This window comes from Xiphophorus couchianus, chromosome 19, assembly GCF_001444195.1.
Source record: "Xiphophorus couchianus chromosome 19, X_couchianus-1.0, whole genome shotgun sequence".
In the NCBI taxonomy this organism is placed as follows: domain Eukaryota; kingdom Metazoa; phylum Chordata; class Actinopteri; order Cyprinodontiformes; family Poeciliidae; genus Xiphophorus; species Xiphophorus couchianus.
In genome coordinates this window covers 1,389,839-1,407,806 of record NC_040246.1, presented here as the reverse complement: position 1 = coordinate 1,407,806, position 17,968 = coordinate 1,389,839, and the positions used below count along the sequence as shown (strand labels likewise).

General features: G+C 41.7%; 1 protein-coding gene across 13 annotated transcripts in view; it reads right to left on the bottom strand.

Annotated features, from left to right (window-relative positions):
- fgfr3 (fibroblast growth factor receptor 3) overlaps positions 1 to 13,186 on the bottom strand; it is an 85,144-nt gene extending 71,958 nt beyond the window's left edge. For all 13 annotated transcript variants that reach the window (XM_028000270.1, XM_028000272.1, XM_028000276.1 and 10 more), the window contains exons 1-2: positions 12,725 to 13,186; positions 5,466 to 5,689 (exon numbers count right to left, since the gene is read on the bottom strand). In XM_028000270.1, the coding sequence (XP_027856071.1) occupies positions 5,466 to 5,613 (148 nt within the window). In that variant the 5' untranslated portion in view covers positions 5,614 to 5,689; positions 12,725 to 13,186. The remainder of the gene's footprint in view (positions 1 to 5,465; positions 5,690 to 12,724) is intronic.
- Positions 13,187 to 17,968: the final 4,782 nt, after the last annotated feature.

The window sequence follows — 17,968 nt, the reverse complement described above, 5'->3', positions numbered from 1 at the left end:
ATGGAAACAAAGCCAGAGAAAACATGGTAGTGGCACCATGATGCCGGGGGGGATGATTTTATTCAGAACACCTGAGAATATCTGGGAAAGACAAGAGACTCAGTGGAGACTCTTCTACAAAGAAGAAGGAAGATGTTTTACACACAAAATGCAAATGGAATACATCATGGTTTGCGATCTTAATGTGACAAAATCTCACATGACAAACCACAAAAGGCCACCAGCAGGAGGTGTGTGTGTGCATGTGTGTGTGGTCAGTGACTAAAGGTGGGATAATGACCCACACAGACATTCACCCCCTGCTCTTCATCATTAATCTCCAGCATCAATTCACGCGGCTTTCCAAAACGCTACTTTCTCCTTCTTTTCCAACATTTGGGAATGCCACCAGCCTTTGGAGAAATAAACAACGGCACAGACTTAATGGAAACAAGGGGACTGCACGTCACACTCACTCGCAGACAGACCACAGAACCGCCTCGCTTTACTAATGCACACATAAAAAGCAGGGAATAGGTCTGGAAATGACTCTAGAAGCCTTTTTAAAGCTCGTTTCATGATTATTTTTTAATGGGTAGTTCTGTTCTTTGGGTGAGTTTTTTCTCTCTTTTTTTATAAATGAAATTACATGCTTTCAGGGCCTTCAGTGGAATAAACCCTCCATTGAAATAATTACAGGTTTTATATTTAAAATCTTCCATAAGTGAAAGGCGACCATTAGGGGTTTTTTTTTTAAGTAGAAATAGCAGGGAGAGATTTGTTTTCCAGTCAAAAACATTCATCACCCACAGTCAGTGGTCAAATGCATAAACAACACAAAACGTGGGCAAATTCATAAGACAGCATTAATACAGCTGCAGTGCAGGTAGCTAGCAGCCTCACACCTTTAGGTTAATTATTATAACCTGTAAGCTTTCAACAACATTTCAGCACCTTCTGATTACTATTCAATATACACACACACACCCTGATATCCATCTACCATTCACCTCCTCACACACACACAGTCACAGACTGTTAGCATAAAGCTAAAGGAACTTCCCAGCTCAAGGCTGTAGTGGTTGAGGGGAAGTCATGCCATCTGCCAGTAAATGACAGTCGTTTTGCCCCCACTGCTGGTCCATCTGTGGACTCGGGGAACTCTGTGGGAGGACAAAAGGCCGACAGGGAGACGGGCCGCAGGCCGGACATGCCTACTGGGCAGGGAAGGGGAACCCCAGCCTCTCCATGACACGCAGAAAGGTGTAGCAATGTTGCAGCTGGATGATTCACTTGGGGTTCACTTCCAATTATCATTCAAATAGCCACAAAGTGTAGTTTTAAAGTAAAGGGAATCAAGGCTGAAACAATTTATTGAATTAAACATAATTGTGATTAATCAGGATTAATTGTGATTTATCGCGACTAATCGATTACTGAAATTGTTTTGTTATCTATTGCAAAGTGTGTTTTCCAGCTTCTACTTATTTGGACTTTAAATTCAAGTCAATTCAAAGAAGGGATATTTTCTATCATTTGTAATTTCTTTCTAAGAAAAGGGAATCGGACATTTCTCTTAGTGTGAAAGAAATCAGAGATTTTATTTTTAACCCATGTCGCCCTACTGGAGGCCTCCTCTAAAAACACTTAGCTGCCTATTTTAACAGCGCACACACAATATACCTTAATACTAGGGATGCAAGTTATTGATTAATGAGTTAATCTAAAGTTGACTGATCTTATTAATTGGCTTACGATTAATTGATAAGCTGCAATTTTCTCAAAAACCTGAGTTTTGTCTTGTATCACGAGGGACAGCTGTCTTTTTATAACCCGACAGGCAACATTTTTCATAATCCTGAAAAAAAAAACATTTTATTGTTTTGTGTAAGCTGTATTAAATACTGACTGAATAAACAATAACTTGTGTTTTTTCCCCACATTATTAAACTTAAGACAAAACAGGAACTTCTTAGGTTACTGAATAGAAAAAGAAAGAATAACTTGTTGAGTGTTTATGTTTTAAAACAGAACACAAAGCGTACTTAGCATCCCAAACGGGACTTTGTTTGGGCTGTTACTTTCCTGTTCTGGTATGGCACCGCCATCTTTATTTCTGTATCAACCGGTTCTGCTTGAGGATGACCAACGACGACCTCTTCTGGATGGCTGCAAAACAATGTTAAAATAACGTCTAAACAGATGTTATTAGTTAATCAGTTGGAACTAATTATAAACAAATAAGCCTTTAATAAACATTAAATCGTAAGTCAATTAACTGTTTGCCTCTTTCTTAATACACATTACTACACTCAGTGGAAATTGTCTTGGCAATTCAGCAAAAGCTAACATCCTCAGTCTTCCTTGTCTCTGCTCCTGGAGGCACGGCCAATCAGTGGCGAGGAAAATGAATGGCGCTCCTGGATTGGCTCCTTTACAAACGGCAGCCTGTGGTGTATTAAGGTGTGATGGCTTTAGGTTTCTCAGCTTCTCAAGCTTTCTTTCAAATATTTAACATATGCTCTATGAAGAAATTCACAGAATGTTTTAATGAATAGATTTGGAGTCACAAAAAAGGCTAAGTATTATTGCAAAAGTTGCTTATTTCTGTACTTTCATCTCTAAGCTGAAACTTTATTGCCACACTGCAATATCTCTAAAAGGGCCCCTTTATGTTCCATTGCTTGTGTACAGTTGTCTGCCTGGTTTACAGTATCCGTGAGATAACATCTTCGATGCAGGCCGTGTCTTTCATTTCAACCAAATTGAAAGTAACCAACAATAGAGACACTGATAGTGAGATAAAGTCCCATCATTTCATCAGAAAACACACTTTCATCCATATCAGGTCAACCGAACCATCACACATCATGTGTCGAACCAGCAGCGACGTGAAACTACTTCCCAGAGTCTCTGCTGCATTTCTGCAAAAATATGAAGCAGTTAAAAAAAGAAAAAGCAGAAACAAGACCACGCCCAACGTGATTTACCAGCAGATGCACAGAATCACAGCAGCTCTGTCGCATCATTGGGGCTGATCATGAGGTCAGAGGCCCCAAGCAGCTTTTTACTCGTTTCATTTGTAGTGATGGAATTCCTCAGATGACATCATATTTCTAAAGCTCGCTCTGTCAGGATTTTCACTCCGCAATCACACACACACACACACATTATGAAAGCATATTAGATGCAACCCACGTCCCCTCCTGTGAGCCGCGTTATCTGGAAGATAGCCCCGACGTGTTCCTACACACACGTGAACAAAGTGGGAAAGACAAATCTGGATCCTCTCCAGAAAACACACAAGCCCTCATCTTTCTAAATGCAACTGCAGCATGTGAAGAGTGACAAAAGATTGCTTCAAATGGCTTTTGACTTAAAGAGAAGAAAATAAAGAGAAGAGAGAGTGAGCGAGAAGGGGTAAGGGGTGCGGGAAGGAGGGAAAAAATAACTCTTGGCTAGTGCCTCAGGAAAAAAAAAAAACAGATTACAGCGCTCTGTTTGGGGCTTTTTTGCGCAATATGGAGAGATTAAAGAAAACACAGTTGACGTTTACTTTGGATTGATCTCTGGGCAATGTCTGCGCCTCGAGAACAAAGAGGAAAAAAAAAAAAAAGAAGAAGAGAGAAATCACACTGAGCTCAGCAAACCAAAAACAGTCCAATTAAATCCCGCTGGGGGAATCAAAAAGAAGAACACATTTACATAAACAATAAATGTCTTCTGAAACATTTTTGTTTATTTGAAGTTGGCGGAGCGCTGAGATGTGACGGGGATGAAGAAGCTGCTCAGTGTGAAGTGTCCAAAAACTTAACATTCAGAATGGCTGCAAAGTATTCACACCTCTGTGAGTGTCCCCCTTTTGTCACATTAAACAATCAAAAAACGTGTTACAAGAATGCACTAATGACTGCAACTAACCATTATTTATTTCATTAACATAATCAATAGAATATTAGATTTTTATCATGATTAATCGATTAATCAGGTTAAAAAAAAATCACATCATGCATATTTTTTCATTTAACCATTTAAACTTTTTTATGAAATGTTAGAAATACATTGAAAGATGTGAATAAACAAATAACTATTCATTTTTTAAAAATAAGAAAATAAATATTTAATTGCCTAAAATGTTTGTACAGTTTTGGCTTGTTTGCTGCTCAGAGTGTGTTGTTCTTTAAGTAAATTGACTTTCTTTGAGCCCGTATACTCCAGTTAACGATAAATCGACTTCTAAACTAGGTGATGATTATTTCAATAACCAATTTATCATGATTAATCTGATTAATCGTTTCAAGCCCTGGAAACCTCTTAAGTTTTAGCCCAATTTGTCAAATTAAATCTGTAGAATTTAAAATCTCCTTAACAGTTTACAAAGCACTTTGTAATAAAAACCCAGACAACATTTCTGATCTTCTTCAACCCTGTATACCACTCAGACCTCTAAGATCATCAGAATTAAACCTACTAACTATTCCGAGAGTCAGAACTAAACATGGTGAAGCAGTTTTTAGTTTTTATGCTCCAGCGCTCTGGAATAAACTTCCTGCTCATTGTAAGACTGCCCCTACCTTGAGTTTATGTAAAACAAGCTTAAAAACCTTCTTATTTGAAGTTGCCTGTTCTTAAATTTTTAAATTCTATTCATTGACTATATTTAAAAATGTTTATGTTTACTTTGTCCACTTTTAATCTGCTTGATTTTTTTTATTACTATCTTCTTGTATGTTGTTTTTAACTTTCTTGTACAAGCACTTCGAATTGGCTTGGGCTGAAAGGTGCTGTATAAATAAAGTTGCCTTGCCTTGTATTACGGATGGAGCGGGTTTCACTTGTCACAGATTCTTAATTAGTTTTACATCTGGACCTTGACAGGCTGTGAAGAAAGTGAAGAATTGTTCTCATAGGGCTTCATACTCACAACATGATGCCGCCACCACCATGTTTCACCATGGGGACAAATAAACTGCACTGAAATTTGTGGTTGTGACGTGACAAAAAGTCAACAACTATATGTTTTACCCAGTGTATTATAAGCCTGGCAGGTCACCAGGCTTTACAAGCCCCACCAGGCTAAGCACTTGTTTATTTGAAATGTTTTTTCAAATTTTATTTACATACCAGTAACCAGTAACAAGAATAAAAGCCTCAGCGCTTGCTTGGCTCGCTCAACGCAAACTTGTAAAAGTGCAACTTATAGAGGTTTGCCCTGAGAGCACAGTGAGACTGATGAGAGAGCATATACTGCATGTTTCCAGCCAACGTTTAATATTAACACAACAACATGGTGGGTGGGCCATTGGTGACCAGACTTAGCAGGTTTTCTGGGGGAAACCCTGACCTCCAATGTTAGCAATTCAGACAAGCCACTCATTTTAGCAAAAGCAGCAACTAAAATGTAGATTTGTGTTTTTCTGCTTGTTTTCTTAAACAGCTCCATCAGTGGTACCAGAGATAACAGAGGGCGGGGCCCCGTATCCTACCTGTGGGCTGAGCGGTTGGCAGCCTGGCCGGTGAGACGCAGAGCGGCAGCAGGAGGGAGAGCCAGAGTGAGCACCACACAGCCGTCATTCCTCTGGACGGAGGGGCCCGACGCAGAGCAGCACGGACCGACTCCAACTCAGGGCCCATCCTCCACCATCCGCATGCTGTCTCGCTGAACGCCGGCCGCAGACGAAAGAAGGTCCGACCACTTCCCGCCTCCGACCTTTAAAAAAAAAGAGAGAAAAAAGAAAACGACAAACATGGAGTCAGAAAATCAAGCCGTTCAGATGTCTGGGTGTTCGTTGCGAGAGAATCAACATCACGTCGAACCAAAAGCTGGAGAAACGCCGCGGGCTCTGTACGCGCCATCCAATATTTTGACATAACATTCTGTACAGATTTTCAAGATTAGAGTGGAAATCCCTCCTCGCTGTTTTGCTCTTGCGGCACTTCTGACTGCTGAGGTGGGTTAGCAAAAATTCGACTCAGACAAAAAAGACACCCCCCAAAAAACCTCCAAAACTAGTTTATTAAGTCATCTTCAAAACTGCGCTAATAGAGCGGATTTGTGTATTTTTGAAACTAAATAACCATTCGCAGGACTCCGCTCCTGCTTGGGGGAAATTCCTCTCTGTTGTCTGGCAGCTGATTGATGAGAATCTGCGGCTCGTCCAGCATTAATACCCAAGTTTAGAATCAGTGTGAGTTAAGTGTGATAAGCAGGAGGGAGGCAGAGACACGGCAGGTACAGAGCGGGATGATGAAGAGCTCTGCCCTCTGTTTGTCTAAGCGGGGAGAGGTTGGAATGTACCGAACGCTCTGAGTGAAGTGCCCAAAAAAAGCAAAGTACAAACCGCCCAGTCCGAGCAGTCTTACTACCACCGGTAGCTTTAACCTTAGCTGGTCTCCCTCCATGCTTAGAATGCTCTAGACTACTGGTTCTCACATGTTTTATGACAAGACTGCAAGTACAGAACAGAGAGGTGCAACAGAGATGTTTTAGTCTGTTGTGTTAAAAATTAGAAAACTTTTATTTTCTGTGTGATTTAAATATGTGTTGCATTTTCATTCAAGACGGTTTCCAAGTTAACAGCTAAATATTTCGCTAGGCTAGGCTGTTTTCTCACCTCACACTCCGGTAGACTCTGTTTGACTGGGGGCCATTTTTCACACTGTACTGTGTCAAACAAACCAAACCTTTTAAAAAACCTGTTCCCCTCCTCGCCTGTGGTGGTGCTGCAGCAAGAACAACTGGAGGAAACAACATGAATACCTCAGAAACAGACATGAGCGCAACTTCCTTCTTCGCAAAATGTTAATGAAAATAAAGTGGCGTCTGATTAGAGCAATTTTAGGTTTTCTCTTATGACTTTGGTAAAAAAACAATAGACATTCCTCCCGCTAGCGCTAAACTTGCGCGTTTGTTTTCGTTGTATTGACCAAACCGAAGCCCCCTGACCAATCCCTTCTGCTCCTCCTACAATACAAACAGCAACAAGATATTAATAAATATGGGTTATTAATATCAGTCCAGTTTTACTTATCAAACTGATACCAATGTATTAAAAAAATCCCCAAAAAAGAAATCAGCCAATACCAATACTAATATTATGCATTCCTAATTTTGTTTTATATTTATCAGCTCTACATCACTGTTTAAGTGTTTTTGCAAACATATTCATTTAAGGTTTTCCACATCATGAAGAATAGCAAAAAGAAAACTGCTTTTAAAGGAAAGAATGAAGGAGTACTATTTAAAGGTCTCTTTAAATAGGAAATGAAATCGTTCCCTTTAAACAGGAAACTTTTTAAAGCAGAAAGTTTCCTTTTTGCTATGTAGAAGAACAAGCAGACGCATGAAAGAAAGTGGTCTGCTCAGACTGAATCCAAATGTTACTCTTTGGCTTATGGAAATGCTGTGTTTGAGCGCACTGTGAAACATGGTGGCGGCAACATAATGCTGTGGGGATGCTGGGCTTCCACCACAAAAGCTGAATGGAGGAAAACCTACAAAAAACTGAGACCAGGAGGAAGTTCACCTTCCAGCCAGAGTTAAACTGGACTTAATGTTTTGGATTGAAACATGTGAACAGTTCAGAATGGCTCAGTCAAAGCCCTGAGCTAAATTGCAATTGAGAATTGAGCAAGACTTGGTAATTGATGTTAACAGACACAGAAGAAAACCCTGAATTGTTTTCCTCCCACTTCACAATTATGAGCTACAGTGGAGAAGGTCCAGAGGTGTGAATACGTTTTACAAGGTGCTGGAATTGCTTTTGTATTTCCCTTGTTAAAAACGGACACCAACCTTTCTACTGAGCATCACTTGAATCAGCAAAGAAAAGCCACAAAGTTTCATAAAGACACACCAACACTTTGGTGCGCACACACAGGTGTGTTTTGTACACACACACACACAGTCCAGAGAAAAGCTTGTGTTGTCTTTCCTCCTAAGCGTGCTGTTTTTCTTTCCCTGCAGAGGAACACGTTCCTTATTCAGCACAAACTGTGAGACTTTGGTTGCACTTTATCAGTTTTCTGCACAGAAAACACCAACTTAGACCACTTAACAAGACACACACCGAACACCCACACACACACACCGTCCTAATCTAAGCACTACACCTTTCATGCTTGCACATCCCGCAGCCTTTCATATTCTCCACACCTCTCCTTCTCCCCTCAAAGCCCATCGTTGGTTTGTGATAAGACCCCGCGTGAGCCACTAACTAAACGCCGCTGCTTTTGTTCGCTTTGGCAAGCACAGAAATATCCACGCTGCAATAATAAAAATTGAATAATCTTAGCTTTTCTTTACATATACATTCGGCGTGACTTCAGAGATCTGTTTGGACAAGTTGCGTGGCAGCCTCTCAGCCACGTGAGGCAGTAACAGCTCTGATTGACTAACGGAGGTAGTTTAGATGAAGACGTGGAGGAGAAAGCAAGTGTTGCGCGTGACAGATGGCGTTAAGTTGAGACAAATCCTCGTTCCCTGGAAGAGGAGCGACTGCTTTAAGTCTTCTTTTGACTACAGAGGAACTTCTCACCAACCGTTACGAGACAAACGGAGACGCAACAACCGGACATGGAGCTGACTTTTTCTTTCTCAGCTCTGAACGTTGACCGGCAGGTCAAATGTAAAAAAAAAAAAAAGTCGTTTTCTTTCCCCTATTTAATAAATCAATCCTCTTTTTAAAGAAAGTGCAGCATGTGAAACATAGTAGAAAACCCCCCAAACTTTGAAACAATAAAAAAATTTAAAAATCGGAAATCCATACCGGCCTGATTGGTGCATCTTTACTGATAAACTCATCAACTTCTATTGAAACTAGATCTCAGCGAGGAGTTCAAAAGCAGTTGTTACGCTAATATTGTCTTAAAGCGTGGAAAGACAAACAGAACCAGAGCGGTGACTATTTTCACTGTTAAAGCTCAGGGGCAGAAAAGGGGCTTTGAGAACTGTTCAGAACTCCGTCACTACTACCCACCACCGCCTCCTCCGCCTCTTTAATGCGGATCAATTCAACAGAGTCACACTTCTCCAGAGCAGGAGGAAAACCCAATAGTTGGGCAGCAGTCATCAACTGAAGAGGCGCTTGGAGTGAAAATGAAGCTTCAAGGTTCCAAAAAGACCAGAATCAGCCTCACATCAGAACTGCTTTGTGTCATGAACACTCGCCTTCCTGACCTGTCGCTTCTCCAACCACTCAGACAGCTCCATATCAGAGTGCCAGGCTTCAGCGACAAGAGATATTGATCAGCTGAGAGGCAGGGGGAGTGTGTGCGTGTGTGTGTGCTTTCTGCTTCAGGCTGCACAGAGACCTCCGACTGAGGAGATTCAGGCTCACCTCAGGCTGACACACGCCTACATGTTCACACACACACACGCCCATACACACACACACACAACGAAGAATGAACAGGACGTCAACTAACTAAATCACAGCGGCTCAATAAACACTCCTACAAACTATGCTGCCTCACACACACACACACCCCACGCCGGCACACACACACACACACACACCCCGTCATGTTGTCACCTTCCTAAAATAATGTTCCAAGCCGTTTTTTTTTTTTTGCCAAAAGTTTTTTTTTGTTTTTGCATAACTCACCTTTTAGCAACAAATGACTCAGCCCATTACTTTAGTAAAGTGACCATATTTATATTTTTCATGAATATGAATTTAGTTGCAAAAGTCAAATGATAGAAAACGCACCCTGAAACTATACTGAGAAATGGTAGTGGCAGTACCATGCTGTGGGGCTAATTTGTTTCAGCTGATCAGAAGAAGACCAGAGCTGAACACTGACCAATCCCAGGAGATTTAACCAGACATGTTTACAATGGCCTAATCAAAGTCCGAACCTAACACCTATCGACAACCTGTGACAAGAATTAGAAACTGATGCTTACAGAAGCTATTCATGAACTTGAGCTACTTTGCAAAGGCTGCACAAGAATGCAAATGCACTACACACTTTTCAGATTTTCTTTTTTTTTTTTTTTTTGGATTTTATTTTCCTTCTATTTCACAGCTATTTACCGCTTTGCGATGCTCTGCCACGTAGAATCCAGATGAAAAATACATTGAATTTGTAGCTGTAATATATATAAAATAAAATGCATGCATATATATTATAAGGTGCCAGTTCAACAAAATTGCTAAAATTCTGTCACAGCTCTTGGTTTTAGTGTGCAAAAACGACAGATACCAGCCGTTTTCCTTATAATAAGAAACATTGAAGCCATCTAATTCATAAATAGAAAACAAGAAACGATGAAGCGCCATTACCACGAGCTAAATGAGTGACTGAAAGCAATCCCGGCAACATCCATCCATCCATTTTCCGTTCACCCTTGTCCCTAATGGGGTCGGGAGGGTTGCTGGTGCCCATCTCCAGCTACATTCCGGGCGAGAGGCGGGGTACACCCCGGACAGGTCGCCAGTCTGTCGCAGAATCCCGGCAACAAAAAGAGGCAATTAGTTTCACATTTGGAAGCGAAATGTGCCTGAGTAAACCGGTGGGCGGCATTCCTCGGGTCGATACGTGAAATTCATTTACACAATCAGTTAATCAGTCATTATCTGTTCCAGCTGCAGCATCCAGGTCTCTTATGGAGTCCAGTCATTTTCTGGGCTTTGCCAGGACCGTGAGCCAGACCGAGTGGTCAGAACCATCCAGTCCAGAAGCCTGCACTATAAAAACTGATTTTTTGAAGCCACTGAATTTTACTTTGTAAATATAACGTTCAGTAGGGGCTGAGGTTTATTTTGACAAGAAATCCTGATCAGGATTTCAGTCGAATTCAGTCAAGTTCAGTCCGCTCACGTTGGGTTGCAAGTATTAACTTTGGAAAAGTTGGTTTACGATTGAGAAGGTTTTGTGCTGAAGCACGAATCTCAGCTTGCATCCAGCTTTTTAAGTCAAACTCTTAAGTCAAACTGAACCGCTGCCAATAAACGACACAGTTTAGCTGCGACTGACACAGATTTAATACGTTCACCACTGTTTCAGTAACATTTGATTCCCTAATGACCAACACATTCTTCTTAAACATGCCATTAAAAGCCAGACGGGAAGAGCGATCAAAAACGGTCAGAATTTAACTCATCTGCACGGGAAGGAAGCTTTTTAGAAATTGGTTGTACCCTCGTTTAAGCACTTCTTCTTTTTTTTTTTGCTGTTAAACTTACAAACTCTACCCAGAAATGTTGACTAAAACGTATTTAAATGCAAACTGCAGCACAACTAATACTGTTTTAGTTACATTTTAGACCTCCTATCGAAACCAGTGCCCATTTCTTATCTCTTTTTTAAAATTTTTAAAACATTTTTAACATGAGGAGCTCAGGTTCTTGTTGGTCCTTATTGAGGATCCAGCAGGAGTCAGTGTGAAACCAGGGATTCTGAGCATCCAGATAACTTTGCTGTGCGCAGTCATTTCTGCAGCGGTGAAACTTGTTGATTGATCCGAGCTGTAATGTCTGAGAAACACGTCGAGGAAGATGATTGTGTACATAAAAAAAAGAGTTAAATATAGGCTGTCAAACTGTTGATTCAGCAGGTTTTCTGCTTCCAGTTGAATATTAAAACATAACGTGACAAAGACTGTTTACTGTTCTTTTTTCCACCTTCTCACACACGTTTAAGCCTGTAAAGAAGAAACAATTAGAACTTTGGAGAAATAAATTAATTCAGTTGATTAAATTTTCTTTTTTAAATAGCCAGAATTTAACTCTTCTATCTGAACGTTTTGAAAACTAGAGCAATTTTAAATGCAATTTAGCTGCTAAGCTAAAAAAAAAAAACAACCTATGCCTAAAATCTACCAGAATTAAATAAGAGCAAACAGTTACAGCAGAGTTATTGGTGAATTTCTAACAAATAGTTTTATTAGTGTTTGTGTTGCTGTCGGGGGGGGGGAGAAGAAACCTTACATGTAAGAGATGGAAAAACGGGGGGAAAATTGCAGCTTTCTGGAGAAACTTGGATCAAGGAGAATCGGAGAATATGAAAGAGGAATGGAGGGGCCACAGAGAGGAGGGGGGCCCGGGAAGACGTCACCGCTGCAGAGAGGAGACAGCTTCACCCACCCAGTGGAGGATGCCATGGCGCTGTACACTTTCTGAAAACAATCACCTATAATTTTCTATTTCACAAATGCATGATTTATTTATCACGAATAGAAGCTGAACCAATCCTTTAACGCACACATAAAGATAATTAAAGACGTCTCCTAATTGGAGTCTATACCTGCATAATTAAACTTCAGCCACATTCCCCATATATTCGCGGTTCGTGCGTTTTCCACGTTTTTTTCTCCCTCCCTGGAACCAAAAGTGGGACTTTAACTACTAAAAGAAACGTTTTAGCTCAAACCGATCAACATAAACGAGACAATGCACTCGAATGTGTGTTATTTTCGAAACCCCGGGTCAGTTTTTCCTGAAAACATAAACCACCATCAGAAGGGTGTCCGAATCTCGTCCACCGAACCAAGCGGACATGAGAATATAATGACGCACAAAATGCGCACGGACTGCGATAAGATTGAGCCGCAGCCTCTGCGCCGTTTGTGCAGCTTTGATCCCACAAATTCAAGTTGGAATCGGAATAGCGCAGAGTGAGACACTAAGAGCTCCAACCTGTCACAAACCCAACACAAAGAGGCGAAGCAGTGTTCAGCTAGTCTACCTGTAAATAATAACAGCACACTCCTACTAATAATGACAACCGTAACAAATCTTACCTAAAGAGTCAGTTTTGACAGAAACTCAGCCTTCAGGTTCCAGATGTCCCGCAGCTATCATGAGAAGAAAACCAACCTCTACTGACCAGGAAACTTTAGGAAAATCCACCCAACTGTTGTCAGTTTCTGTCGTTTTCTAAATACACACAAAACCCGCCACGGAGCCGTCCGAAACACTCCTCGCGACTTGACTGAAAGCGCAGCTCGCGCTGCGCCGCTGCCACAGCCAGCAGCTTGTCCTCCACTACATCCAGCTCAGCTCCACGCGCTGCTGCTTCTCACACCGTCCAAAATACGCTCATCTCCTCCCGCGCGTGCAACAGACTGGAAGACCGGGAAAGCGCGCTCGAGGAGAGTTGAACGCGACTCCTCCGCTTCTCTTCAGACTGAATGACCCTCGCGCGCTCCGTCGCCACTGAACACTCAACTCCCGACTGGCGAGTCTCCGCCGACTGCTCCTCTGTCAAGTAGTGGGGAGTTTGCAAGGTGTTGCTGTAAAGCCGGCTCGGTTCAGACACGTGCGGCACTTCCGTTGGGTACTTTCAAAATAAATTAGTTTCGCTAAATATCTTGGCTCGATTTTTTCCCCCCGACTGAAGTGTTAAACGAAATTCAGAGTCCAGGTAAAACAAACAAACAAAAAAAAAGGTTTCGGCTGCTTCTAGAAAATCGTCCGCCCAAAGGACAATGTTTTATCGCGTATTTCCGGTTTTCAGGGAGATTTTTCTCCATTGGACACAGTGAAATTATACTTATCCATTCATATATGTTGCCCCACTTATTTCGCGGTTTCTTTTAGATAGCTTTATTTTATTTTATGGAGCAAAATGCCAGAAAAAAACATGGAAGAAAACCTGTTAAAGGCGATAAGTAAACTAAACACAGGGCCAGACCAACGGTGGTTTACAACAGAGTCTATTCAGGTGCTTGAATAGATCGGAACGTGCGTATCGTTATATTTCCATATTGTTCCATAATAGCTGTACCTTATACATTAACACTGAAAACATTTTGTTGTACTCTTTAAATAATTACATTTTTAATGTTAACTATGCAATATTTTTGTTGCTCTACCTAGTGCGATATGTTTCTGATTGAAAGAATTTCGGTATATAAAAAAATGTGAAACTATTCTTAAGACAAATAAATAAATGAATAAATAAATAATGAAGTCATCTATAGAATCCCTTTTCAGGGTGTCAAGATGGGCAATTATTTATTCCCTTTAACTTTGAAAGGGGAACAGGTCGATGTCAGCGTGTGCTTGCGGGTTTTTGACGATTCTCGCGCTCGCGACGCCTCTCGCTTTCAGCGGGACGCACGTGCATACGCTGGAGGGCAGGACCGTTAAAAAGAGTTGGGTTGTCCGCCTCGGACCCCCTCGCGGCTCCGCTGAGGGCATGAAGTGATGAAGAGGTCTGAGGGATGAAGCGCCTCCCACGCTCTTCTTCTGTCACTCAAGAAACTTTCCCTCCAAGCCTCAGAGCCCCGAGTTGTTATCTGCCGCATATCATGCCTGGCTCTGGCTGGGGGGCTGCTGGTTGTTTTGGGTTTGATCCAACAAAACAACCCGTTTATCTGCTTAGAAATATTTCTAAAGGTTAAAAAAAAGGAGCAAATTAAATTTGTGAAAGCTGAAAAATACTTTACAGAATAATGGCTGAAGACCATTACATATGTTTCATTTTACTGTTGTAATAATGACAATATCTAAGGATATTTAACTCATGATGAAATAAAACAACAAAAAAATCATTTTTTTCTTTTTTTTCTTTATTTCTTTTCCTTTTAAAACCACAAAATTGATTGTAATTTTTCGTGATGTTACATCACTGACAACACATTGAGAACAATAAATCTCAAAACCTGTGACATCTATTTGTACTCATCTCCATTTTCTCTGACACCCTTTAATAAAATCCAGCACCTTCAAGACTAGCCTAAAAGTAAATACATCTTATTTAAAGCTGCAGTGTAAAACTTTTATATATAAATATATATAAAAAGTTCTTTGTTTTCATATTTGTTAAAACTGTCGCTATATAGTGACAGTGTAATATGAGACTTTGTTCAAGTGTTGTTGATGGAAGCATCATAAAGTGGGCCAGTCAGTCTGGTCCCAGCTGATATGAGAGTGAATGGTCCTAATTAAAGTCCAATCCTCATAGAAAACCTCTTAGAGGCCTGTGACTGTAGCAGAGGTTCAACCTGATCATAAATGTCCAACATGTTTACGTACTAGAACTGGCCTAGTGAAAGTCCAAACCTAAATTCAGCTGGGAATTTGTGGCAAGACGTTTTCTCTGGATCATCCAATCTGGTCAAATTTCACCACACCAACAGGAAGCAGTTCAAGCTCCACGTCACCGATTCAGTGCACCAAGGGGAAATTAGTCGGTTTTATTTACCGACTGCCCTCAGCTGGTCCCTTCACACACCAACAGCGTCTCCAGTCTGTTTGTTTTTGCTGCCATCCTTACAACTCTCCACTTCTTTAAGCAATTACGCAGAATTGCCGTTAAAACCCATTTAATCTGCAGCGTAGTGCAGCCGCCGGGCTAATCGCTGCCATCAGGGCCGACGTGACAGCACCCAACAAACCTTTAGGCAGCACACTAATTACTGTCGTCTCATAAAACATCACAGCGTACTCAAAGTGTTTTGAGTACTCTGCTTTATGGCGCCATAAAGCGAAGCAGCCCACTACTAAGTGACCATCAGGAGGCTGAGGAGTGTGCCGCTGTCGCCCAGGTTGTGGCGCTGCCTCCTGTCAGGCGATTTATGGCAACCTCTGTCGACGCATCATGAATTAGGCAGAAGAAGATTGGCATCTGCATCACTATGTCAATGTTGACTCATTAATGCCTACTTGAGAATAGCGAGTTTCTCCTCTGTGCCTAAACTGATGTTGAGTCAAAAACATCCACATGAAGTTTGGAATCGATCAAATTAAAAAATAGCATCAACACTTCCTGCTAACTGGGCACCGGTGGTGCTTCTCTAAATAAGTCATTTTTTTGATTAAAAGAATAGCAAATGTCAATAAAGAAAGTAAAATTCTAAAGCATCGTAGCTGCAGTCCAATTGGGGGCATCGTGTTAATTTTGATGTGGTGCAAACGAGGCAGTTCTGGTATCAGGAAGAGCTCCGAATTCTGTTGAAGTACTGTGAAAAGCTGACTTCTAATCTCTGTCTTTGTTTAGTATAAATCCAGATCAGATTGAACCCAGAGACACGGACATGTCCATCCAACTAACCCGACAGGTAAGCAAGGAGAGGGTTGAGCTTTTTTTGCCATCATATAAAATGTTATGTGTGATGAAAAGCTAACATTCCACATCACCCTGAACGCATCATCAGGTCAGCCATATCGTGGTGGATGGAAGCCGTGCATTTCTCCAGGTCGGCTCAAGTACTTGCACAGGGAGATCTTTGACCTATTTTCTGCTTAATGCCTGAAAAGTTATCAACTTCGGCCTTAAAGGGGCAGTGTTATGTAAAGATTTTTGAGCTTTACATCATGTTATAATGTTATTTTCCTCATCAAAAACATACCTGGAAGTGTTGAATTTGATTGGTTCATGCATGTTTGAGGAACACTTGAATCTCCTGTGGCAACCTTTCATTGGTGGCCTAAACGCCTGATAAAAGCCCCGCCTATTTCCCCAAAGTTCCTCCTCCAATCTGAACTTCCACTCCAGTCCTTCCCCCCCAACTCAGATCCTCCAGACTAGCGGCAGCATCAGTTAGCAAACACCTGATGGAATCACGCATCTGCTGAGCTGCTCAAAGGAACTACTTCGATTGCAAACGGCATGATGGAGGAGCATTGTTGTGATGGCTTCCTGAAGGCGGAGCATCAGAAGGAGCAGGACCTTATTAAAGAGACAGAGGCTAATTTTAAGGCATCAGATTGTAAAGTCTAATTTTTTAAAGTCATGTTTTATATATATTTATAATTTTTAAAAATAAAAACTAAAGTTAACATTGTTACTAGATTTCGCTAAAAATGGTGCCTGGAAATTACATGATACCGCCCCTTTAAATAGCCACTCAATGTAAACGCTCCAGAATTGCATTTATATGAACTTCGAACAATTAAAAAGACTTAATACTGAACTCTAAGCTTTATCTCAAATTACCTCTTGAAATGAGCTGGATTTATCTGTGGGGACTCATTCTGGTGCCCCATGCCTACTAAGTCCAGGAATACTGCATCAGTGCTCAGCATCATGGGAAAGTGTTAGGGAGGAAAAACAAAAAAAACAAGCTGTACAAAGAGGAGAGCGGGGCAATGACGACCGGGCTCGGCGACCCTTTGGACAACGTGAGAGATGTTAGTGGGAGGGGAGCCGAGGCCGGGAACAAAAGCCGGCCGGTCAGGAGGAGAGGTCATACAGATGGTGAGAATGCTCACTCAGACAGCTCGAGTACTGATGGGCAAACTGACCAAATGACCCCTACACACACACAAACACACACACACACACACACAACTGCTCATGTTAATAGGAAAAACAAAACTCTTCCCAACACCCCCTGCAACACCCTAACTTCTAATGAATTCTCACAGCACAGCACAGCACAGCACAGACAAACACACACACACACACACACACCCACACACACACACACACACACACACACCACTCCTCTCACCCTTCTCTTGCATTCCTCCTCCCGCCCCCTCAAGCCCCCCAGGGAAGTGATCAGCAGGAGATGAAAGGTGAAGCTTTTTCATTTAAAATGGAGTTAAAAATTAAACACGAAGAAGAAAGGCGCAGAGTTAAGTTTGATTATCTGGGCCTGAGATGTCCAGAGAAAAAGAAACCGCGAGAAAATGTGTGAGAACCTCAGTAAGGCCGTTGGTGCTGGGGCAGGTTGCGTGGCGGCGGACACCACGGTCCACGTTAAGCCCACAGAGCCGCCGGCGTGGAGCGTTGTCCCCCTCCAGCTATCCTGTGTGGTGTGGGCAGCTGCCCACCGACTGCGGAGCGGGGAGGACAAGAAAAGCACAGGAGCTAATCATTAACACCAGGCAAAGATGCAGCACAAAGAAGAGAGAGATGATGGCTGAGGGAACTTTGCACCCGGCCGCATGTGGCTCTCTCCTCTAGCAGAGGCTAACGTCCACTCGTCAGCAGACCAGCATGATGCAGGAGTTCATCTCAAATACATCCAAGTCATTCTAAAAACCCTCACATGTACCGCATGAAACATTTAAAAACATTTCTTATAGCAAGT